This window comes from Vulpes lagopus, chromosome 21 (assembly GCF_018345385.1).
Source record: "Vulpes lagopus strain Blue_001 chromosome 21, ASM1834538v1, whole genome shotgun sequence".
In the NCBI taxonomy this organism is placed as follows: domain Eukaryota; kingdom Metazoa; phylum Chordata; class Mammalia; order Carnivora; family Canidae; genus Vulpes; species Vulpes lagopus.
In genome coordinates this window covers 2,372,526-2,397,949 of record NC_054844.1, presented here as the reverse complement: position 1 = coordinate 2,397,949, position 25,424 = coordinate 2,372,526, and the positions used below count along the sequence as shown (strand labels likewise).

The window sequence follows — 25,424 nt, the reverse complement described above, 5'->3', positions numbered from 1 at the left end:
CCACCCACAACTAGGAGATCCTTCTAAGGAGAGGAGGGAGGCAGGGAAGATATTATAAGACAGTATTATAAGACAGTCAGGGCCAGAAGCCCTAAAACCAGAGCCTCCTACAACATGTTGTGGGGACATATAGGAGAAAATAATGGAAGGTTCTACAAAGTTCGATTGAGCCAGGCCTTGAGGGGTGAGAAAGAGTTCTCCAATCAAGCTGGGAGGGAAGCACATTATAGGCCTGGGGATATAGTACGGGCACAAAAGAGTGAAAATTGCATATGACCAGCATAGGAGGGTGGGATTGGAAGGATGAGAAGTGGCAAGAGATGGATCTTGAGGAGTCACTGGAGACCCTGCAAGCTTATGGTTCTAGAGCAAGAATTTGGGACTGGACTCTTGATGCAACAGAAAGCTAGTGGAGGTTTCTAAGCAGGATAGCAATATGATCAAATTACAGTTTTAGGAAGAAACCTCTGGGATAGAATAGTGAAATTTCACATCCTTCCCCCTGGAAAATTCATTTTTGCCAAGCACCCAGGTGATTCTTCCTCAGGTCATCCCGAGACCACACCTGAAGAAACAGAGGTGTGTGGGAGAAGCTGGAGCAAGTTAAGGCTGGTGGCAGAAGAGGTGCCCTGGGAGGCAGGTACAGTGAGTCCACTGGGAGCTGATGAGGGCCATCCCGACTAGTCAGCCAAAGGAGTCTTCAGAACCTTCTTCTGGGGGGCTGGCTGGCTCAGGGGGTTAGGCATCTGCCTTCGGCTCAGGTCATGATCCAAAGTCCTGGGATGGAGTTCCGTGTCCAACTCTCTGCTCAGCAGCAGCAGGGAGTCTGCTTCTCCCTCTCCCTTTGCCCCTCCCCTGACTCATGCACTCACATGCTCTCTCTCCCTCTCTCTCTCTCTCTCTCTCTCTCTCAAATAAGATCTTTAAAACAAAACAAAACAAAAAAAAACCTTCTTCTGAGGCATCTAAAACTTGAGACCTTGGAGGTCCCACAGCATTGGTGACAATAAGGCCACATGAAGGCAATCCTGCCACATGCATGCTTTCATGGTTGGATGTGGGCAGAAAACTTTGGGGACACAGCCAGTAGGGTCCTACCTTACTTCAGATGTAATCTGGCCACAGCTCCTGGTGTCCTGATGACCATTTTAGTCCTAATGTGAGCATTATTATGCTTGTCGGTAAGATTTTGGTAGGAATTCACTGGAAAAGCCAGGGGTCTTCTTTACAAGTCATCTTTGATGAACTTAATGGCATATTTCAAAAGTACTTTTTGGCCAGTAATGACAAACAAATTGCTTCTGAACTAGATGAGAAAGATCTAAACACATCCTCTAAGCACAGCAGTATCAATAGTATCTCTGATTATCTTTATTTGCCCTTAAAAATCTGTTCAAACAAACATAAGCAGGGCAGCCCTGGTGGCGCAGCGGTTTAGCACCACCTGCAGCTCCGGGTGTGATCCTGGAGACCCGGGATCGAGTCCCACGTCGGGTTCCCTGCATGGAGCCTGATTGTCCCTCTGCCTGTGTCTCTGCCTCTTCTTTCTCTCTCTCTCTCTGTCTGTCTCTAGGAATAAATAAATAAGTAAAAAATCTTAAAAACAAACAAACATAAGCAGACTCTGGACTCTAAGAATGATATTTTCTGTGGACAGATAAGCAAAACCCCTAGGGAGAAAAAAACTTCTATTAAAATAAAAATAGGGCAGCCCGGGTGGCTCAGCGGTTTAGCGCCGCCTTCAGTCCAGGGTGGGATCCTGGAGACCCGGGATCAAGGCCCAAGTCGGGCTCCCTGCATGGAGCCTGCTTCTCCCTCTGCCTGTGTCTCTGCCTCTCTCTCTCTCTCTCTCGAATAAATAAATAAAAATCTTTAAAAAAAGATTTAAAATAAAATAAAAATAAAGATCCCCCACAGCTTTATCCTTTGCTCACTGGGGTTCCTTTATTCCACTTTGAGATAGAAGTACTTCAGTTTCTCAGGAGATGCTGATTAAGAGTTGAACAAAAAGAAAGTATTTTTATCTATCATCTATCCATCCATCCATCCATCCATCCATCCATCTACCTTCCTATCCACTTATCTCTGGCCCTGAACATTCCAGCCATTAGCAGAGACCTTTCTTTCTTTTTTTTTTTTTTTTTAAGATTGTATTTATTGGGCGGCCTGCATGGCTTAGTGGTTGAGCATCTATCTGCCTTTGGCTCAGGGCGTGATCCCAGAGTCCTGAGATCGAGTCCCATATTGGGATCCCTGCACGGGGCCTGCTTCTCCCTTTGCCTGTGTCTCTGCCTCTCTCTGTGTGTCTCTAATGAATAAATAATTTTTAAAAAATTATTTATTTATTTATTCATGAGAGACAGATACAGAGAGGCAGAGACACAGGCAGAGGGAGAAGCAGGCTCCATGCAAGGGCTCTCTGGGACCTGAATCTCACACATACACACACACACACACACACACACACTCCTTCCCACCACCCCCACCACCTGGCACACTGTGGTCCTTGCTGCTGGAGTTGAATTTGGCTGCCATCCATACTATGTGTCAGCATCTGGAGCTGACAGTCGTGGGAGCTTGCAGAGGTACCTGGTGGTTAGCAGGAAGGAAAACAGTGAGTGGGGAGTATGAGGTCAGTTTCCAGTTGCCCATTGGAGGAAGAGCACAGACAGGGTTACCATCTCCGTGGGAGTATCTTTGGGGAACTGTCTGTGCTTCCACCCTGGGGAATTATTACAAAGAGGTGTGCATTTGAGGGTGGCACCTGGCTGGCTCAGTCAGTAGAGCATGCAACTCTTGATCTCCAGGTCATGAGATTACTTAAAAAAAAAAAAAAAAAAAAAAAAAAACTTTTTAAAATGAAAAGTATTAAGAGGGGTGCCTGGGTGGTTGAGCATTCAACTCTTGATTTCAGCTCAGGTCATGATCTCAGGGTTGTGAGACTGAGCCTCGGGAGGGGCTCTGCCCTCTGCTTGGAAATCTCTCTCCCTCCTCCTCTTCTCCTGCTCACACTCAAATAAATAAGTCCATCTTAAAATAATAAATAAATAACATAATAATAAAGTGGTATGCAGCTTGGGCACAAACTCTGGACTTCCTCTCTCCACAGGGTCTTCAGTAGAGAAAGTCTTATCCTAAGAAAGCAGCTCAGGAAAAAAAAAAAAAAAGAAAGCAGCTCAGGGGAATGTCCCCTTGCTTGTGGAGGCTTTGGGCATGTATGTTTGCGTCCACTCCGAGACTCACATGACAAATTGTGCGCAATGCCTCCTCACAGCCCAACAGGTTTTTTTCTGTTTACATTTAACTAGCTTTGAACAGCAGGAGGAAACTTTAAATATTTCCTCTCTTCTCACAAACCCTTTCTGTAATAAAACAAAATTACCGGAGATGAAGCAGAAAATAATTCAAATAGTCATTTAAATCAAGGACCTGGCTTGACTTGGCCTCCCTTGGAGACTTTTTTCAGCTTGTGCTCTGCCAGTAAAGGCCAGGCGGGCTAAGCTGACCTGACCCAGAGGCCGGTGGCGGTTCCAGAGCCCAGGGGCAGGGGGCAGTGTAGGCCCTGGCGGCTTCTGTGGCCTCTCACTCTGTACTTGGGTCCCTGGGAAATCAAGTTGAAACTGACACAGAGGGCAGTGCCAGGAGGGGAGAGACCCAGGGGGAGTGGTTCTGGTGCGAGTGGGACCCGGAGGTCACTCCTTGGGGAAAGTTGGAAGGAATTTAGTGTCGTCTGTACACACATCTCAGTCCCTGTCCTTATCATCCACTGGCTGGTTCCTCCTGCACTGGGAACTCTTAAAGCAACAACTCCAACTTTCTGCTTTTTTTTCTCTAAAACACACATGAGGCACACTCCCATGGGCATATCGAGATTATAGGCTGCGGCACAGATAAATCAGGCTGTGGGTTAGGAGCAGTTTCCAGTGAAACTCCACTTCTTTCTCTCCCACTCAAGAAAGCAGACCTCCATACCAGGGAGTGTAAGGCGTTACACTGTATCTTGAGCCCTAGGTGCAGGATCTTGGCCAGTAGTAGCTCCCAAATAAATATTTCCTGAGTGAAAGATAGCTTTGAATCCACACTGATTTGGATTTCTGAAAAGTCATTCATAAATTCTAGCATTTTAACTATTAGTGAGCAATTAATCCCAATAAACCAGCAGGATCTTGTGATTGTGAATGACTGTTCTGTGGTTGGTCAGATGGAATATTTGTTAGCATTTTTATAGGGTCTTAAAGTAGTTTTAGCTCTATAACTGATAAAGCCAAGCACAAGCTTTATCAGTCCTGCCACTTGCCTGTCAGCACTATGTAGATAAACTCATAATAGTTACCAGGGAGGAACTTTTTAAGAGATTCTTAAGCAGGAGACCAGGGGAGAGATATTTTTTATGTTGCCTGATTACCATAGACCCTTTGGGGGCTTCGCATAGGCTGGCAAGAGGTTAATTTCAAGATGTTACACAAGGATAAGATTCTGTATCAGATCCAAATTTGGGGCATTTGTCACCTCGCTGCTGTTGGCAGCTCTGAACTCTGAAGGCTGGAATTGGGTCCAGAAGGATACAGCCCTCTCTGTCACCTGGGACCTCCCAGGGGAGGAAAGTGGCATTCGATGAGGGACTGAAGGGTGGCTTTGCTTTGTCATCTAAATGTTTCTCTTCCTGGATGGTATTTTTTTTATATAAGGATTTATGTATCCCTTTGAAGAACAGCCTTAAATAGGCAGGCATGCTTTAGTAAAAATAATATTTAAAACTGTGGTGTAGGGAATGCCACCACCACTCTGGATGATTCTGGAAAGTTCCATAGCTGTTGGGAGGTTCTGGGGCAGAGCAGGGCAAGTAGAGGAAGCCAGAGTCAAGTGCACCACGATTCCCAGGCAGGGTCTTCAGTGGCTGAGTCGAGATTATAGGCGTAGAAGTGGAGGTTTTGAGAGTTGGGGGAGCCAGATGATGAGTGTGCCCATAATGATGGAAATGAGTGAACAGGGAGAATTTTAGAAATATGAAGCAGTACAACACAGGTGATCTGAGCAGAAGTTAGGTGTAGACCTCAGTTATTAAGAGCATGAGAGGAGCTAGAGAAGACACTGTAGAGAAGGAAGGCTCCTTTTCTCTCTGTAGGTTACCCTGCCTGGTACAATCTGAAGAATATTTTCTCTCTTCTCCATGGATTCAAGGGTAGTTCCCAACTATTTTATTTATTTATTTTTAAAGATTTTATTTATTTGTTCATGAGAGACACACAGAGAGAGGCAAAGACACAGGCAGAGGGAGAAGCAGGCTCCATGCAGGGAACCCGACGTGGGACTCGATGCCGGGACTCCAGGATCATGCCCTGGGCCAAAGGCAGGCGCTAAACCACTGAGCCACCCAGGCACCCCATTTCCGAACTATTTTAGATATGCCCGCTAGACGCAATGAACTTTGGACCGATAACATTTCAACCTCAAGATATAATTTTCTTCTCTCTTAAGTCATTAAAGAAAATTTTTCTTTTAATCTGAAAGCCCATACTTTGTACTTCTTAATTCTAATTATGGTAATCTTGATTTTTGAGTGGAAAATTAAGAAAGTTGGTCTTAGGTTGGTTTTTACATACCTTTGTGATCTAATGAGAGCCTGAAAGATGTTTACCTCCCAATGTAGTAAAATAGTCAACTGCCCTGAAGAATCGGAAGTGCATCATCATCACTGTTTTATCAAATTATTGTTTTTTCAAATTGCTAATTTACTCTTCCCTAAACTGGTTTTGGTAGGAAGAATGACTTCTAAAATAATTGATACTCTGCTAGATACAGTATGTTAAAAGACAGGAGAAGTATAAGAATAATAATGAGTATTAAGATGATGCTGGGACACCTGGGTGACTCAGTCACTTAAGCGTCCGACTCTTGATTTCAGTTCTGGTCATGATATCGGGGTCATCAGATCGAGCTCTGTGCTGGGCATCGAGCCTGCTTAAGATTCTCTCTCTGCCCCTCCCCCTTCCCCTCTCAAAAAAATAGAACAAATAAATAAGACAAAATAAAATAATGCTGATAAGCCAAGGAAAGAAGCAAATGGACATCCTGGGTAATGATTCAGGAAGTGTATCTGGGATAGGAAGGTTTGGAACAAACTTTTCCTGCAGGGCAGACTTATCTCATGATTTGCTCCTTATTTAAGGAATCAGGCCCCCTTAGACTCTTTAGATCTAGTCCCCTGTCCCCTCTGATGCCCTTGAGTGTATCACTTCATCTTGCTAATAAACAAGTTCATCTGCATCAAAAGTAGGGTGAAAATTATTCACTCCTGGAGAAGACTGTCACAACACCTTTATAACCAGCAGAAGTGATTCAACAAGGCTGGCTCTCATTATCTGGGGAGAGGACTCCAGAGGGGCCACCCTTACTTGCTTTCTTTAGGAAAATTGTATGGCCCCCTTTTCCTGCAACCCACCCCAATGAAGCATGAAGGCCAACATAAAGTATGAATGTGGTGTTAGTATGCAGTAGTAAATGTAAGATATTAAATGTAATAATTGTGCTCTTATCCATCTGGTTCTCACCTGTTTCGGGCTTTTCTGAGGGAGAACTGAAAAATTAGTAAGGTAAACTAGATCAGGAAGGCATTTCTACTGACAAAACCAGACAGGGTTGGTTTTTGGTTTTCGTTTTTTGACCAAAGACATTTTAGGGACTTTGAAGAAAGGACCTGAGAATTATTACTCAGCCTGGCATTTATTTTGCAGTATGTGCTGACTTCTAACTTTCAGCGCTGCACAGCCTAATCCTTGATCATCCCAGAATGAGTTTAGGAGTTTGTAAAAATTTCCTTTTTACTGGGTATTTGCATACATCACTAACCAGCTCGGTTTAGAAGGATGAGCAGTCTCTCTGTGCTGAAACAGAATGAGGAGAATGGAGGGCCAACCTGAAACGTTCATTTATTGATTAGTCTTTAACGAGCATTTATGTATCAATGACAATATACAGAGGAGACAACTCCCTTCCATAGTGTACATTTTTGAATAGGCTACTAAGACTGGTTAGGGTTTTATATTTTTATCCATGGTTCTCATCAGGGCTTCATGTTAAGGGGAAGGGTCAATGTATATAAATAAGAAGAAGGATATCTGGCAAGATTGGGAACATGACCTCTTGCCCTCCAAAGCCTGGGAAGCCCTCGTGAATGCTCCCAATCTTAGCAGTGTATGGACATGGTGTGAACTCTCCCCTCTGCAGACAGAGTGGGGGTTAGAGGTTAATGAATGAGTGCTCTCCTCACACACGAGATCCTGTTCGATGGTGGTTTTATAAATGAGGGCTTAAATGGGGTCAGACTAGGACCTGCATATTGCTTCCAAACTACCTAAATCTTTTTGAAGTGATGGTGTCCAGAGATGACACCTTTCCACCAGGGAAGGGAGACATGGGGCTCTTGTGCTTGGGGAACTGGACGCTGCCACTGGTTCAGTATGTCTAAAAGCAGGACCAAATGGAAAACAAAGGGGGGGGGGGTCTTTGCTGTTCCCTATTCTTCTCTAGTAATCCCTTAAAAAATAATTGCAGACCCAAACCTCTGGCCTCCAGCACATTTTCCACTTGATTAGAGGCCTTTGTGAGGTAGGGAAAGGGACCTGCAGCCTTGTACATTGTGCTGAGGCCTGAAATGTCCAGCTGGGATTTTTTTCCATCAAAAGGGGATTTTAGTAAAACCATTATCAGGGGCTTAAGAAGAAAAGCTGTTGAGCTGCAAGTGAGGGGGTAGATTAGCATTAGCAGGCTTGTTTTGGGCAACCGGTGGAAGGGTGGGAACGTGTCTGCAGCCCTGCACACAAGCGCTGCCGTTTCCCTGCAAGCTCTGGGCAGGTGCAGAGACAGGAATGAGCATAGGGGTGGGAGCTGATGGGCTTGGGAATGGTACATGGGGGGGTTCCCCCGGGGGCATCAAGTGCGAGGCACCCCAAATCCAGGAGGGTTGCAGGGGAATGCGGGAGACCTGCTGGATGGGGTATCAGAGGCCTGAGCGGTGCCTCGGAATAGGCCATCTACGTCTGTGTCATGTCCCTGTCCCCCCTTCTCTCTGTGCCCCTCTTCACTCTCTCCATAGACCGGGCAGATGAAACTTGGGAAACCCGGGCAGTGGCTGTGCTGGCTTAACTTCGATGTCTGTGTGGACGCCTTGCAGGGATGGAAGGGACGTTAGGACGGCAGCGGCAGTGGCTGCCCAGGCCACAGACAAGCAGTCAGGCTGCCTGGACCGGCGAGCCCTGCTCTGGGAGCCCTCTCGCTCAGGATTTAGGGAGGTATCCAGGTGTCTTTGGGAGATCCCTAGTGCTAGCACGGTCCGGTCCGCTCTACCTTCTCTGCCCATCAGAGCCGAGAAGCTGCAGCCCAGGGCAGCCTGAGGAAAGCCCCAGGGCAGTCTTGGGGCCCTGGGGCCGGCTGTCGCCTGCAGGGCCTGCGCGAGGGCTGTGACTGCACTGTGGCCCTGGAAACACCTCTTTTCTGGGTCTCCCTAGCCACACTGTCAATCCTGGCTTGTTTTCCCTGCAAAACCAGGATGGTGGCTAGAAGGAAATGCGAGTCCTGCCCGTTGCAGGGGCTAGAGACCTACAGACAGGATGGCTGCGGAGGGGGGCAGCCCAGCAGCTACGTGTCTGGGCAGGACAGTCACCTTCCATTCACGTCCTCAGGCATGACTCACCTCAAGGCCAGCCTGGTGGCCCACGACTGGGTAGTTCTGCCTCAAGTCACATCAGACAACCAAAGAAAGAGGAGGGCCCGTCTTCTTGTGGATGTGTGCTAGCTCAGGAGAACTGTTCCTGGGGGCTGCCAATCAAGGGGCAGCCCTCCTGGTTCCTTCTAATGAGGCACCCCCACCATTTGGAGGAGCTGCTGGTGGTTGAATAGTTCATGCTCTCCCTCACTTGGTGCCCTGTCATCTGTCTCCTCCAGCCTGGCCTGCCCGGTGTTTTCTCCTCCTCAGCTGCTCATGAAGTGATACATGCTTCCTCCCTGCCACTGCAACCTCCTTTCCCTGCTTGGGCTGCTGTCCTTGAATCTTTATTTGGTGCCGTCACCAACAGGGGCATATTTGAGCTACGATGTCCATAGAGCCACCTGGGAAGGTTCTCTGCTTTTCTAAGACTTTTATGAATGGTACCGGGAATGGTCATTTGCTTTCTGGCTGAGCCCTGAGTTCCAGAAGGTTTTCCTTTCTTTTCTCTCATTCTCTAACCAGTGATGACCTCTGTGTTACTGAGCTAATAAAGCTATGCCTCATCCAGTGACTACAGCCAGCTGGAAGGAGCCATAGGGGCTGTTCACCTTCCACCTTCCAGATTTTCATTTCGTGGCTGTGCCAATGGCTCTTCAGACCCACACGGTGATCCCGGGAAGCCTGACTATTGAGCTCAGAGAGGGCAAGAGCCCCGAGGCCTTGCCTGCCCTCAGCCTGTCCCGTATTGTGGCATTTTCTGGAATTGGGCCAAGTTGGCTTAGAAGTTCTCTTTGTTTTAATTTCTCTTACCTTTCTCTAGTGTCTATTTTCCACAGGAGGAATTTAGATACATGAGCAACCTTACTTCTCTGTCAAGCTCTTAAACGTTTTCAATTTCATAGACCTCTTTAGATTTTATGAAGATGTCTTCATCTGGGCAATAAAGATGCCCATTTTATAATAAAATAATAAAAAATAGGTATTCCTAATTAAAAATTTTAAAATATTTTTATTTTTCCTCAAAGGCTTTCCAGAATTTTTCATTACAGATGATGTGCTCTCTTTTTTTGACAATAAAAAAGCCAGCACTTTGACTCTTGCTATTAAAACTATCTCCACGTATGATTGTAAAATTTCACCCCATTTCTTCTCCCAAACTTCCCAAATATGGCAATATAACAGGATTTGCACAAGATGGTCTTTAAGAGGGGCGTCTGGATGGCTCAGTCCGTGACACATCTGACTTCTGCTCAGGTCATGATCTTGGGGTCCCGGGATCGAGCCCCACGTCAGGCTCCCTGCTTGGCAGGGAGACTGCTTGTCCCTCTCCCTCTGCTCCTCCCCCTTCACTGGTGCTCAAGCACGCTCTCTCTCAAATCAGTAAATTTAAAAAAAAAAGTCTTTAAGAAAAATTAGAAATTGATGTTTGATCCCAACAGCCTCCAGAAGCAAATCACTCACTGCGAGCTACATTAGAGAAGCTTTGTGAAGTCACATCTGTTACCTTGCTTGGAAAACAAAGTGCTGCACACCTGGGCACCTTCAAATAGTTTATCTGATGTCGTAAAATTAGATTTCATCTTTTTGGCAACACGCTATTCCTTGTTTGTCAACTCTCAGACCCTGGGGAAATTCTTTGGGTTGGGGGAAGGTGGTGTGTGAGGTGACCGGAGGGCATTTGTCAGAGGGGAGGAGGTCTGGGCGCCCCACTGTAAATCGTCTCCAATTCGCAGGCAATGCTGCCGCCTGCTGACAAAACAGAGGGCTTGCAGACTCTGTGGATAAAGCAGTTTCATCTTTCCAGTTTCCACCTTTCACATTAGAAAACAAACTTCCATTGTTTACATTAACCATACTTTCTTTCTCTGCTTTATGGTGGATCGTAAGGTCATCTTCGCCAACTTAAGGGAAAGAAAAACACAAGGTCGGGCTCCTAGCTAGACCTGACTCATAGCTACATCACAATGGGGAGGGAGGGCCAATCTTGTGTCATTGGGAAAGGTGTGCTGGTTTTGGTTTCTGTGGGGATGGGAAAGAGAACAATCTAGGAGTCAAAATTGATTTTTCACCCCTGCTTGACATCTGTCTCCTAACTTGCATATATACATTTTTCCTAAGTTTTTTTTTTCCTAAGTTTTTTTTTGTTTGTTAAGATTTTATTTATTCATGAGAGACACAGAGAGAGAGGCAGAGACACAGGCAGAGGGAGAAGGAGGCTCCATACAGGGAGCCTGATGTGGGACTTGATCCCAGGACTCCAGGATCACACCTTGGGCCAAAGGCAGACACTAAACCACTGAGCTACCCAGGGATCCCCTCTAAGTTTTTTATTTAAGTAATCTCTACACCCAACATGGAGCTTGAATTCACGACCCCGAGTCGCATGCTCTTCAGACTGAGTCAGCCTGGCGCCCCTGCGCATTCTTACTTCTAAAGTAAGCAGCAATGAGCAGGCTGCTTGCTGCTAAATCCTGTGTCGTATTTACTCAAGTGAATTTCTGCAGTTCCTCTTGTGATTCCACCAAAATTTAGACCCTTATGTGTGGAAAAACGATAGGGTAGCTGTCTTCCTTTGGACCACACTGTTCTGATTGTCGCCAGTTGACACTTAGCACAATAGCAGGGCATCTGGCTCAAGTGCAGAGATGTCAGCTAGGACTGGAAGAGCCAGTTGGGCTATTCCAGACTCAGAGAATGTGGAGACCTGACCAGAGAACCTGACCATACCATTTTTACAGATTCCTGAAACTCTCTAAATTGTGTGCATTTAAAATGAACTAGAAGAGCTAGAAATTGTCACTTTAATTTTGTCATTTCCATATTGTTTGCTTAGGGACACATCTACTGCCTACTGGTCTTTTTTGTTGTTGTTCTGGGCAGTGAGCTTTTGAGCTATGAAGCTAAGGCTTAAAACACTAAAGTAAAAATGGAAGGTACAAGTTAGTTGTCTTCCATGTAAGGACATTAAGAATTTGAAGGGGTTAACTGCTGCAATTCCTCCCTTATTTTATCCATCTATCCAATTTTAGCCTCAGTGATTTTACTAAAGATTCTAGGAGTACTGTGACAACTTTTTCGGTTCCTCCCATGAAAGTCTTGACCATGCCTCAAAAAGCAAAATGGTAGCAGGTAAGCTGTTCTACAGAAATGTGTACATAAAAATGCCAGGTTAGGGTAAGGCTTTCCTAAAGAGAAATATCATGGATGTTTGTAAGTGTTTTCATATTATTTTCAGATGAGGAACAGTACTTTCCAAGCCATGTTGAGTTATCTTGTGCTATTTATAAAAAGTTAATCTGGTCTCAAAGAACAATTTTCCCACAGTCGGATTCCAGTGACTCCAATTCATGATAGCAGGAGTAATTATTGAACAGAGAGCTGTATGCTGAGCCCCGTGCTTCTGGATTGTTGATTACTTAAATTGAGGAGTAATCAACATGAACAACATGCCTGGTATTAACAAATTAGACCTGTGTAGTCTTTCTGGACAAGATGGATTTGTAACTAACGCATCTGTTAAGTCAAGCCTTTTTACCTTTGAATGAAGAAGAATAGCTGGTGATGGGGCAACCCGATTCTACTTTACAAGGATTGTGCAGCAGACATTTGTAGTGCGCTGAACACGCGTAAGTCCTTAGGTTTGAGACTACTGCAAGCACAGACTTACAACACTCGTACTTTGCATCACTATTTGTGACAAAGCAGTGCTTTAGAAACTGGCTCAAGTCCCCGGAGGACAACAGGTGACAGGTTTGACACTGCTAGCTACTTCAGTACCCTGTAGCCCATTCACCAAATTGCACTAGTTTTTTGGCTTCTTGGATAAGCCTATACAGAATGTTTGCAAAACGTATCTAAAGTTTGCATAATGTAATGCATATTAAATAGTAACTTTCAGCTCTTGGGGTGTTTTTCCTATTCCCAGTGAAGATAGGCTCTGGTTTATTAGCACCTTTCTGAAGCCAAGGGGTCAGGGTGGTATTTTGCAGTGTCTCAGGGAAAGATCAAAGAACTACCTGCATGTTTATCACCTTCTGATGTGGTCATTAAACTCTGAAGCAGTCATTGTTCTGATATGCGCTCCTCACATCACCCAGGCAAAACCTTTCCAGTTTGTCAAGCCTCTTTCCCCATTTATAAAATTAAATGTACGGTGTCAATGAGATTTGTGAAAACAGACATCTTGAGACAGAAACTGAACACTAAGTCATGCCTAAATTCTTCCAGCAGATTGCGTTCATGTCCCTAACACTGTCTCACAGGCTTCTTTGCTGCTGCAGAAGGACCTCATTCTTCTTTCTTTGTAACTGACACTATTTTCCACCATCACAAATAAAAGCAAACTTACAAGCATATGTGGCATTTGTCCTTTAAACAAGTAAGAGTCGAAGAGGAATGAGAGAATAAAAACCTGTCTTCCTTTTTTAAGAAAATAATGTGAGCTTTTCTGGGTTAACAAACAGCAAGAATAGGAATTCCCACTTCTATTTGTTTTATTTGCAGGGATGTTTAGCAGAGCCCACGCTAGGGCTGCACAGTTAAGATTTCAAGCTTACTTGCACCTGGAAGACTTGACTTTACATAGTACCAAGTGTGCTGGGTTGGCACAGGCAACTCCACTAGGCAAAATCAGAGCAATCCCTGGAAAAGAGGAAAAGACTGAAACTGATCATTTGTGGACATTTAAATTTACTCGCCGTCTAGAAATAATGCATCTTCTATCCAAGACCTAAGAGTACACGTTCTAATTCTAGCTGTGCACTTACCTTTGCTAAGTTCTCAATGATTAATGGTTGGCAATGATCCAAATATGAATGTCTTATCTGTTTGATACCATTCACTTTGCAAAATATTTTAACTTGCTATGTTTGAACAAAAATGAGAGACGTAGACTAAGCAAAGAACTGTGTTTGAACATAGCTTTCCAGTGTAGAATCCTGTACTCTGAATTAGTTCATCATAAAGTTTCACCCTTGGGGATCCCCAGGTGGCTCAGCGGTTTGGCGCCTGCCTTCGGCCCCAGGCATGATCCTGGAGTCCCGGGATCCAGTCTGGCATCGGGCTCCCTGCATGGAACCTGCTTCTCCTTCTGCCTGTATCTCTCATGAATAAATAAATAGAATCTTTAAAAAAATAAAATAGGGACGCCTGGGTGGCTCAGCGGTGTAGTGCCTGCCTTTGGCCCAGGGCGTGATCCCGGAGTTCTGGGATCGAGTCCCACATCCGGCTCCCTTCATCGAACCTGCTTCTCCCTCTGCCTGTGTCTCTGCGTCTCTCTCTTTCTCATGAATAAATACGTAAAATCTTTAAAAAATAAAAAATAAGAAAGTTTCACCTTTCCATCCACAGGGGCTCGGAGGGGCACAAAATTTAGGTCTTGCCCTCTACTAAAGGGATAGAATGACCTGAAAAGGGAATGAGGTGAGCTGCAGAGAAGGGCAACAGGGAGAGGACCACTGGGTGACTTCCCATATATCCTCCCCCTCGGCAGGGCAGCGGGGCAGCCACCAGCAGAGGCCAGGGGCCCACCCTTTCAGGGGACTGGCAAGAGACGTTTGTCAGAAGCTGCATGAAGTCCTGGTTTTGTTTTACAAATCTGATCTTTTAATCAAGAGGTTCTTGTGCTTTGGAAATACAGTGGTCCCTGGGGGCCACTACCTTTTCCCCTTTGAACATGTGAGTTCACATTTTCTAAGTCAAAAGTGAAAAAGGTTCTGCTTATTCCAAGACCAGCGTCTATCTAGTAAGCACTGCAGGCAACCAGCAGGATTTAGGGGAGAGACCATGCTTCAATTTACATGTCAAGTGTCATTTTTTAGAAGAAAGTTCTTACCTAAAAGGAGACTCCAATAAAAAAAAAAAAAAAAGAAACATTTGCTTTTTCAGATCTTTGTCATTGATTTGAATCATGAAAGAATTTGAATTCTCTTAACTATTGAAAGACATGCTGTAAGTCCTTATCCCCGTTGCCAAATGTGAGGTGAATCGGGTGCCCCTCCCCTCTTTAGGACTGAGAAGTCCCGAAGGAGGGAGACCACAGCAGGGAGAATCATGAACACTGCCCAGCATTTGTAGCCGGAGGCCTGTCAGGGCCCTTAGGGGACCACAGAAACCGTCTGAACCCCACCATTGCATTTATAATCTTTTCCAGACAGACTTTAAGGGCTACTGCCCAATGAAACTCAGAAAGGAAAGATGTGTGGAGCCCTTTCCCCACCCCCCCCAAACAGTTCCTATGAGGTTTATTACCTCTAGGTGAGAAAGTTTACACCAAGTTCCCATTTTGAAATGGTTTTTCACTTCTGAAGTGTCAGCAAATACCTGCACCAGTTTTTTTTTCTGCCACTCTAAAAACTGCCCTGAAGTGCCTTTTAACTTTTGTAGCACTCACAAAAATATCAAGTCATTTTCTTTGGTGCTTTTAGTCTTTAAAAGCATTTCTTTCCATTCCAATAGGTATGGTGGAGATCGGATCCACCCATATTCCCTTTAAGAGTAAGTGCCCTGTGGCCTGAGCTTGTCTGCACTGTGATCAAACAGATACCACTCATTTCTGTGAAGTCACCTTACTGGGACTCAAGGTATGATCAGTAACTGAACTTTCTCGGAGAACAGAAGGGAGCTGGACTTTGGAACTGGTCCTGCTTTGCGTCCTGGTTTCCCTCAGTTAGTGTCTGGGTGATTTAAGGCAAGCAGTATGCCTTATCTGGAAATCAGGATACCTGTTTCAACAGGCTGTTTTGAGGACTAAAAGAAATTTACAGATACCATGCAAAGCATACCATGGGTTCTCAACACATTCATTTCTTTCCATCCACAAAGGTTGAGAGATAAACAGTTAACCTTGGCTGATGAAAATAAATGGTTTATTCATGGTTTCCAGACACTCCAGATATATTAAGTATACCCAATTCAAGGTTGAGAACAGTAGGCCCGTGACCTTAACTTTCAAACATTAATTTACTGACCTTTAGTCAAGCTTATATTTAGCCTTTCAAGTAAAAAAAAAAAAAAAAAAAGGAAAACCCTTATTTTTTGTATGAAAGTGAGGAATGTGAGCAGAGTCTGAGACTTAGGAGGTGCTCAAATTTTTATTGACTGAATCTGTACAGTCATGCAGTCTTTTGGAGGAAGAAAAAGTCTAAGAACTTACAGCTTGTGGAGCCTTCATGCGTTATAGTGTCAAATGCTAAATTAGAAAGCTGACCCTAATTCCAAATCCCGACTTACTAGGGTTCACACATTTTCTTTTTTTTTTTTCCAGGCAATAAGCACTGTAACCTAAGAGGGAATAAAGAGATCCACACCTTCCCCCAAGAAAAGGAAGATGGATCTAGTGTCAGGCTCAATTAGACCCAATTGTGATGGCTCTCCAAAAAGGAACAATGTAGCTTTTGTGATATGCTCAAGCAGAAAGCTTGGAAATTTTACAAAACAATCCTACCCCAAGAGAAACTTAGGTTCTAGCTCTCTTCCTGGAAAGAGGTGTCTTTGCAGGAAAGTTTTATACCCCTTACTAGCTCTTGCTGGGATCTGTATTTGTTGTTGTTGTTGTTGTTTTTGGTAAAAAAAAAAATCTCAGAAACTAAGACCTATGTGAAACCAGGAATGTGAATGTGAATTACTCTACTGTTGGAGCATTTATACCCTGCCACTTCCGCAGCCCAACCACAGGGCGTTGATCATTTAGTTATTGTCTATCAAAGGGAACTCTTTGCTAGAATTGTTGGTATTCATTTATGTGCCCCGAATTCAGTCTAAGAACCCTCACACCACAGTGGACCCGAGTGGCAAGCTTCAGTGCTGGAAGTGCTTAAAATGCAAATGTGCAAGAACTTCTGGCCAACCTCCCCATCCCCCAGGAAAGTGCTTAAATACAGCGGGGCCTGGAGGAGAATGTTAAAGAGAGGGGCTGAACTGCCTTCCTCCTTTCTACCAGGACCCTCACTCACACTGTGAGATTCAGCATGCATGACTGAGCAAAGTAAGCGAGCAGGCAAGGACAGCGTACAGCGTTCTTTTAACTTTTCTGAACAATGGCTTCAGTTCCCTCCACTCTTCACCATTTCACATCCTCCCCACACCCACTCAAAGTGGAAAGCAACCCATCTTTTCTTCCCCACTTCCACATCTCATGACCCCATTATTCAACAGGACCCCTAGATCTCATTTCCACCCTGGGGAAATTGTGACTCTTACAGATCTAGTTTTTTTAAAAGTTCCATTTCTTTAAATTCCCATGTTGTTGACAGTTCAAAACCAAAAATTATATAAGTCTCCAGTCCAGTCACATTTCTAGAAACACAACATTTAGATGTCAGTAGTAAATCTCTTACAGAATAAATTTTTAACTGTGAGCTTACTTACACCACCTAGGATGCACTGAACTCTATACCGTATTTCCTCTTAGAGTACACAAACAGCACCTCCGACTTTGGCATGTACCCAAACACACACTGCCTTCAAAATAATTCACAGATACAAGGTTTTTTGTTTGTTTTTTTTTTTTTTTCAAAAACATACTTCATATTTCCTCTTTTATTATATAAATATCAGTTTAACCTTTTACTGTAAGAATATAAACGTTTTAAGAGGATCTTTGTTATTATTTATACAAATTCACAAACAGTACAATTAATTGATAAAGGTCTCTGGGTTTCTTTAACTCCATGGTCTCTCTTGTTGCAGTGGAGGATTCTAAAAAAATAAACAAACAAAAACTCCAACAAAAATATACATCCTACTCAAAAGCGATTTTTTTTTTAAAGCCACAAGTCCCAACCCCAACCAAAATAAAGAAAGCCATCTATTCCTCCATTTAGAAACTGATTTTTGTAAAACCCACAAACACCCATTTTATTAACAGAGATAAGACAAGAGTTTCAGTCTCCTCCCCTTCACGTTACAGCCCCTGGGGCTCCGTAGGCCAACTCTGCTCCTCTGCTTCCAACAGGAAGCCTCACCATGTGACCTTTTTGTGGGGAAAATTGGAAGAGGGTGAGGGTAGGGCAGGATTTGCATATATAATAATCATTTTCAAGACACAACTGCATCTCAAACAGACAAAAGTTCAATTCTCATTTCTTCCACACATTTGTGCTATAAATTAAGTCAAAATTTACGAACACCGTTGGGCCCTCAAATCCCAATGGGCAAGGAGAAAAAAAAAATTATAGCCAGAATGTGGAAGTGGGATACACTGGATGGATGGGGTTTGGGAAGAAGCCAAAACAAAAAAGACGTATAAACCCAATGGGCATCTTTCCAGTCTAGGCACAAAAATGTTTCAGTCTCAAAATATCTCTCTTGTAGAATTCCAGGGCTTCAGAGAAAAAAGTAAACTAAAACGAGGTAGCCAGACATATATATATGTATATATATATAATTTATATATATATAATATATAGACTATATTCAGCAGAAAAAAAAGGACCGTGATTTCAAATTTCTTCAAAAAAATAAAAACTTGAAAAAGAAAGACAATTAAAAGGAAATGGGCGTGAGTAGCAGAGTACTGTAGGAGAAGTGATGAGAAGAGCCTGGGATTAGTTACAAAGTGGAAGGAAGAAGGGTGAAAAGGCCGTGGTAGTTGGGTTTGCTCTTTATACATTTCAAAATAAAAACCAGATCACAGTATTCAAATGAAAGCTTAAGTGAAGGCAGACATTTTCCTCAACTCCCCAGGGTTTTAAGAACTAGTCACTCTCCGCCCCCTCCCCCATTTCCAAATGCAAAGCAGTGAGGATACATACAGTAGCTCAAACAGTCCTCCATCCCCCTGCAGAGAGGAGTTGGGTGAGTAAGTAGCTGAATCCATCTCCGCCCTCAGGAAGAGAGGGAGGGGAGTAAGGTCGGGGTAGCAGAGGAACCCCAGATGCCAGGGGAATGGGCGTGTAGTGGGGCCCGAGGTGCCAGAAGAGGGAGAAAAAGAGAGCCCGAGGCTTCGTGTCACTGCCCCCATCTCATCCACTACAATGATCTGTGTCGTGTGTAAGTGTGCATGTCGAGCGAGGGGGATGGGGCGTGGTAGTGACCGGAGGATGAACGGGGCGGGACAAGGGGAGCAGGTGCTGCTGCCCTCACCTGACCTTCTCACTGTCCGTCATCTGCCAGAGTCCCAGGTTGAGTACCTTCAGGCAGGGCAGCTGCGTGATGCGCTCCAGACCGCGCTTGGTGATGCGGGTGCAGCCATACAGGTCTATGCCGGTGAGTTGGCTCAGGTGCTCAGCGATCAGCTCCAGGCCCTTGTCTGTGATACGCACGCACTGTCCGATGTTGAGCGTGCGCAGCCCATGCATCTGCCGCACCATGCGGTTGATGCCATCGTCGCTGATGTGGCAGGAGCAGAGGGACAGGGACTTGAGGCCGTCCAGGCCCTGGGCGATGTAAGCCAGGCTCTGGTCCCCCACTTTGTCACAGAAGGACACATCCAGCCCGGAGAGGCGCAGGCTGCCCATGGCCAGATGCATGATGCCCGTGTCACTGATGTTATCGCAGGAGCGCAGGTTGAGGCTGCGCAGGCTGCCCATGTGCGACAGGTGCAGGAGACCCGCGTCCGAGATGCCCCCGCAGAAGCTGAGGTTTAGGAGCCTCAGGCCCGTCAGCCCCCTCGAGATGTGCTTTAGGGAAAGGTCCGTGAGCTTCTGGCAGTCCTGCAGCGTGAGCTGCTCCAGGCCCAGGCAGCCCTCGGCCGCGCTGCGCGTCATGCCGGCCAGGTGCCCGATGCCCACGTCCGACAGGTGGCGGCAGCTGCGGAGGTTGAGGCTCTTGAGGCGCTGCAGGCCCCAGGCGATGAGCAGGAGGCCGGTGTTGGTGATGTTGCTGCAGCCCCCCAGCTCCAGCACCTCCAGGCCCTTGAGATACTGGGCGATGCGGCCCAGGCTGCTGTCGGTGATCTGCTTGCAGAGGCTCAGGTTGAGGGCGCGCAAGGAGCCGATCTCCTGCACAAACGCGTGGCCCAGCCCGTTGTCGGTGAGGTTGTAGCAGCCGCTGAGGTTGAGGCTCTCGATGTTGGCCATGCCCTGGATCACGTAGCTGAGGCTGCGGCGGAGGCTCAGGATCTGCACGCGGCGGATGCCCCGGGCCTGCAGGCTGGGGAACAGCGACGGGTTGGCCCGGCGCAGGTGCAGCTTGGCCTCCACCCCCCGCCACACCGACTTGTGGTAGGCGGCGTCCCGCCAGGCCGTGCACACCTGCGCCGCGCGCCCCTTATCCCGGACGTCCAGGTAGCCGAAGATCATGGCCAGCAGCTCGGGGAACAAGCACGAGATGTGGGTCTCCATCTTCCTCCTCCCCCCTCCGCGGCGCCGGGGGGAGGAGGCGCGGGCCCCGCCGCTCCTGTCCCGAGAGGCGACAAGAGCGGTCCGCCCGGCCGCCGCCGCTGCCGCCGCCGCCGCCTCGGGCCCAACGGCCGGCCCCTCCCCGCCTTCCGGCTCCGGCCGCCGCCGCCGCCGCCGCTCCTCCTCCGGGTCCGTCCGCGCTTCCTTCCTTCCTGCCGGCGTCGCCTCCCTTCCCTTCCCTCCCCCCGCCCCGGGCTCCGCTCGGTCCTCACATCCCGGGCGGGGAAGGCGCCCTCTCACTCACTCCCGAGCCCGGCCGGGCCGCCGCCGCCGCCGCCGCCAACACCGCCGCCGCCTGGGGTCTAAGCGCGCCGCGCCCGGGCCGCGCCGCTCCGCCCGCTCCGCCCGCGCCGCCCGCGCCGCCCGCCGCGCTCCCGCCGCCGCTCCCACGCCCCCTGCCGCATCCTCTGCCTCCCTCCGCTGCCGCCGCTGCTCCGGGGGGCCCCGGGGGCTGCGGGCTCGGGCTCCGGGCGCCGAGCAGGCTTCCTGCTGCCTTTGTCTCTCGCCCGCTTTTCAAACCTCCCAGCCCGGGCCGCCCGCACTCCGCCGCCCAGGCGGGGGGACCCGGAGGCCAATCCGGGCCACCGGGCGCACGCTCCTCGCACCCCCCCGCCGTCCGCGGACGGGTGGGAGCTGCCGGCCCGGGCCCGGGGCACGCGGGGCACGCGGGGCACGCGGCGGCGGGAGCGCGGCTCGGCGCCGGGCCGGGCGGGCGGGCGGGCGCACGTGCGGCCGGGTCGGGCCGGACCCCGCGCCCCGGGCCCTCCGCGCGGCCCCTCCCGCCGCGCTCCCCCGCGCGCGCCCGCGCAATGGTACGAGCCTGCGCTGCCGGAACTGGCGGAGCCGTTGCCCTGGAAACCGAGTTCCTCCCGGTCGGAGCGCCGGGGCGGTTAACCCTGTGGGCGCCGCGGGGGAGCGGCTGTCAGGCTTCCGCGCCCGCCGCCGCCGCCCGCAGCCCGGGGGGGGCCGGCCCCTCTCTGGGCCACGCCCCGGCCCAGCCCCTGGCGTCTCGGCTGCTGACGGCCGCGCCGCCCTCCCCTGGAGCTCCGCGGCCCTCCCTGAGCCCTGCTCCCACCCTCTCCTTTATCAGCCCTGCCAGACCCTCCTCCCGGCGCGGAGGCTCCCAGTCGTCCTCCCGCTCGCCCCGTAGCACGTCTCAGCACACGCTCGCTGCTCCCCACCCCGGCTGCCTCCCTTCTCACCGGTCTTGTGCCTCCAACCGCCGAGAAACTCGGCCTTACTCATCACGACCTAGTTTAACACTGACCCTCCCTAGCCCTCGTTCTAGCATGACCCATCGCTGCTGCCTTCCAGCATCTTCTGCTTGTTTCCAGGCTCCGCGGTGGTACTTTGTGCATCAAAACTTCACTGCACTTCCGCACTTTGTTGGGAACTGTCGGCAGCGCCACGGCTGCCCTCGCATCTCTCAGCCTGCTCTGCACTTGGAAGAGAGCAGCACCCCCTCAGCCTGGCCTGAGGATTTTTTTTCCTCACCAGCCTCTTGGACTAAATATAAATTGTATGCACAGTTCTACTGATCAACTGTATATGTATATATGATATGTATATAACAAAAAGATACTTAATTTTTTTTATTTATTCATGAGAGACATAGGCAGATGGAGAAACAGGCCTTCCCAGGGAGCCCAATGGGGTACTCCATCCCAGGACCCTGGGATCACGACCTGAGCCCAAGGCAGGGGCTCAACTACTGAGCCACCCAGGTGCCCCAAAGATACTTTTTAAATAAAATACCATGACTGCTGGACTTGGTTTAAGGCGCTGCAAGCAAACATCTGTTGGTTTATTAACCGTGTTTTATGGAACCAGGGCACTGCTCTCTTTTAAAATGTGGTTCTTAAAAAAAAAAAAAAAAAATGTGGTTCTTCGGTGCCTACACAGATAGGATTTCAGCATTTCCCTTTAACTATCCCCAAACCAAGAATCTTTGGGTCAGAGAAAATGACCCTCTGTATTTTTTTTTTAAGATTTTATTTATTCATGAGAGGCAGAGAGAGAAGCAGGCTCCACGCAGGAAGGCTGACCTGGGACTTGATCCCAGGACTCGAGGATCATGCCTTGAGCCAAAGGTACATGCTCAACCACTGAGCCACCCGGGTGGCCTGACCTTCTGTATTTTTAATGAACTCATGAGTTCATATAACTTGATATAGGACAACCTGATGTATTTATCAGAAAAGGAAAATGGTCTCATTGACTCGTTGAGGACCTAAGCAAGATTTTGAATGGGTTCCGTATTCAGTATGTGAGGTGAACTTTTGGCCACTTCTCTTTGCCCAAGAGACCAATACTAGGCCAAGTACTACAGATTCACTAACAGGCCTAATGTATTTCAGACCCCATCCACCTACCTCTCCTGTTCCTCAATCAGGAAATACAGAAGCAAAAATTTTTACAGGTTTGCTACCCCACCCATATTACACATGATATGAGGCCCATAGATTTTTATAACCTTTCTGAAATAATAGACTGTACTGTTAGTCACCTAGATGATCCAGATGTGCCGTGGCAATAAGATGTCCCAATTCCTGGCCATACCTGAGCTAATACTCTTCTCCTAATGTGTATCTGGCCTTATATTTATCTCAGTCACTTCTGCCTAAACTTTTACCTAAACTCTACATGAAAGTCACTTTTTTTGGTTGTTGATTTGTGGATGTGGATGTGTTTGTATTGATGTCAAAGTATGAATCCCAAACACCTTAATCCTGCTGAACACAAAACAAAGTGCTAGACCACACGGGGCAGAGGGGAGTGTATTTGTAGACTTGGGAGCATGACCTCAAGAAAAGAACTTAATGGTTTTCTTCCACTAGACAGGCTGTTGTTCTCAGCTCAAGTCTGAAGAGACATTCAGAGATGCCCAGAAACACCTTCTCTAGAAGTTGACCACTTGATCCTAGTTTTATCAAAACTTTTTCTTGGGTTGAACTCTAGAATTTTATTAATACAGAGCCTTTTGTTTAAGACATTCAAACATGGGCAGCCCAGGTGGCTCAGCGGAAGGTTTAGCACCTTCCGCCCAGGGTGTGATCCTGGAGACCTGGGATCGAGTCCCATGTCGGGCTCCCTGCATGGAGCCTGCTTCTCCCTCTGCCTGTGTCTCAGCCTCTCTCTCTCTCTCTCTCTCTCTCTCTCTCTGTGTATGTCTCTCATGAATAAATAAAATATTAAAAAAAAAAAAGACATTCAGGGATCCCTGGGTGGCGCAGCGGTTTGGCGCCTGCCTTTGGCCCAGGGCGCGATCCTGGAGACCTGGGATCGAATCCCATGTCGGGCTCCCGGTGCATGGAGCCTGCTTCTCCCTCTGCCTGTGTCTCTGCCTCTCTCTCTTTCTCTCTCTGTGACTATAATAAATAAATAAAAATTAAACAAAAAAAGACATTCAAACATATTTCAAGGATTTCCAGTAATATGATTATTTCCACGTTCAGTAAATAGGAAAATAAACATCAAGAGGCATCTCAGAAAATGAACATTAGTGAGAAAAAGAAGTGTGGCATCAAAGGAGCCCTGTGCTGTCTGGAGACATGGTGACTTTGTATGGCCTTGAGAAAATGTGTCCCCTTGCTGGCTCTCAGTTTCCTCATGTGACACTAGGGCGATTTGACTGGATAATTTTCAGGGGTCTTTATATGATTAGTAACACTCTAGAAGACCATGAGCTTAGATGGGTCCTGCTGTCTTCTCAACCTTGGAATTTATGGATTTTTCCTAAGGCCGGCCAGAGATAAGAGTTTTTTCACATGCAGTGGCTTCTTGGGGGTTTTCGTTTAGGTTCAGATCTGGGACACAAAAATAGATGGAGGGTATTACGGAGCAGAGACATTAATTATCTGAAAAAAATGTGTACCAATGTAGAAAATCTTGAGGATAGCTGTTCATTTCCCACCCTATCCCACCCCACCACTTCCCTGGACTTTATTAAAGAAAAACAATTATGGTAAATCCCTAGAATGTAGTTGATTTTCTGGGATTCTTCCTCAAAAATGTGACATTTGATTTCTGAACACATGCCAGATCATGCTTGGTTCCCAATTGTACTAAATAGGTACGAAGCTGAAATCCTAAAATATTCCCCAGTCTGTGATCTGTCTTTGGGTCTGCAGTTATTGCCTGAACAGCTACTACGGCTTTGTGATTTTTTGTCTGTAGTTCTCTGAGCTCTTCTATGTGCAGGAATCACAGAATTTGAGCAGCTTCATTAAGAACTGCATCTGCTGTGTCAAAACCAAGAACATGTTTGTCTAAAGCCACAGGCAAGCCCTCTTGTTTGATTTGCTTTGGTAACTGCATCCTGGACCAAAATACAATTTGCCTTAAACATTACTAGGTAATCATCCTGACACTAACCTGAAGAAGCTTAGCCAAAGCCATTAGACCAGCCTTAAAATCAGGATTATTGGGGCACCAGCATGGCTCAGTGGTTGAGCATATGCCTTTGGCTCAGGATGTGATTCCGGAATCCTGGGATTGAGTCCTGCATCGGGCTCCCCAGGGAAGTCTGCTTCTCCCTCTGCCTGTGTTTCTATGTCTCTCTCTGAGTCTCTTATGAGCAAATAAATAAAATCTTTAAAACAGGATTATTTACATCCAAATTGATGAATGCCTCTACATTGCCATTTTGATTATTATCATGTACCAAGTCCTTTTATTTCTCAGCATCATCTCCAGACTGAAGTCTAACAGCTAAACCAAGAAGCCAATTAATTGTTTCTTGTCGACCTTGAATCTTGAAAGGACAGTTAGCATCTCTAAGATACTTTTCAAAGAACTTGGGCCAGTCACTACTGTGGATGTTTCTTAAAATCCCTCTGCCTTAAATCTTGTAGTGTCTGATTTTTCTGGTCTTCAAGCCAAACAATAAAGTTTCTAAATTCTGGTTCATCTTTACAGTTGAAGCCAGCAGGGCTGTGGTAGTCGAGAGCCATCATCAGCTTGCCTTGGAACATGGTCCTGGCTTCTCACTCTAGTTCCTGGGGCTTCAACTGTGAGACGAGAGGCGAAGAGTTGCAGGCAGGCAACCCCGCTACTGGTGACGCTGAGTGACTGTTCATATTTTAAGGACTTGTTGAGACTTTTGAATATGATTCAACAAGTTGCAACCAGAAAGTTTTTTTTCAGAGTGAGCCTCTGTAGAGAAGCAGAAATGATAGCCTTATATAAGGAATCTCTCCAAAGCCTTACCAAGAATTTTAAGGGAACTAGATTTTCAGATAGGGTGTGTTTTTCACTTGGGTGAGGCCTGGGAAAATTGAGAGGCCCAACCCAAATATCAAGCTTTCTTAAGGGTGTGTATACTTCCTCATTCAGAGAGGAAAGATCTGGCAGGAAAGATCAGACTCTTCTGTAGCTTT

At 47.0% G+C, this 25,424-nt stretch overlaps 2 protein-coding genes and 1 pseudogene across 2 annotated transcripts in view; 1 reads left to right on the top strand and 2 right to left on the bottom strand.

Annotated features, from left to right (window-relative positions):
- Positions 1-25,424, top strand: part of WNT5B (Wnt family member 5B) — a 109,251-nt gene that overhangs the window by 36,990 nt on the left and 46,837 nt on the right. The gene's annotated exons all lie outside the window — the stretch shown is intronic.
- FBXL14 (F-box and leucine rich repeat protein 14) lies at positions 15,557-20,420 on the bottom strand. Its single transcript, XM_041735957.1, has one exon. The coding sequence runs from the start codon at positions 19,987-19,989 to the stop codon at positions 18,787-18,789; it is 1,203 nt and encodes a 400-aa protein (XP_041591891.1). The 5' UTR covers positions 19,990-20,420; the 3' UTR covers positions 15,557-18,786.
- Positions 20,287-25,019, bottom strand: LOC121480071 (annotated as a pseudogene).

Bases quoted from the DNA above. Each gene is read 5' to 3' on its own strand.
- FBXL14 (XM_041735957.1), bottom strand. From the start codon at position 19,989: ATGGAGACCCACATCTCGTGCTTGTTCCCCGAGCTGCTGGCCATGATC.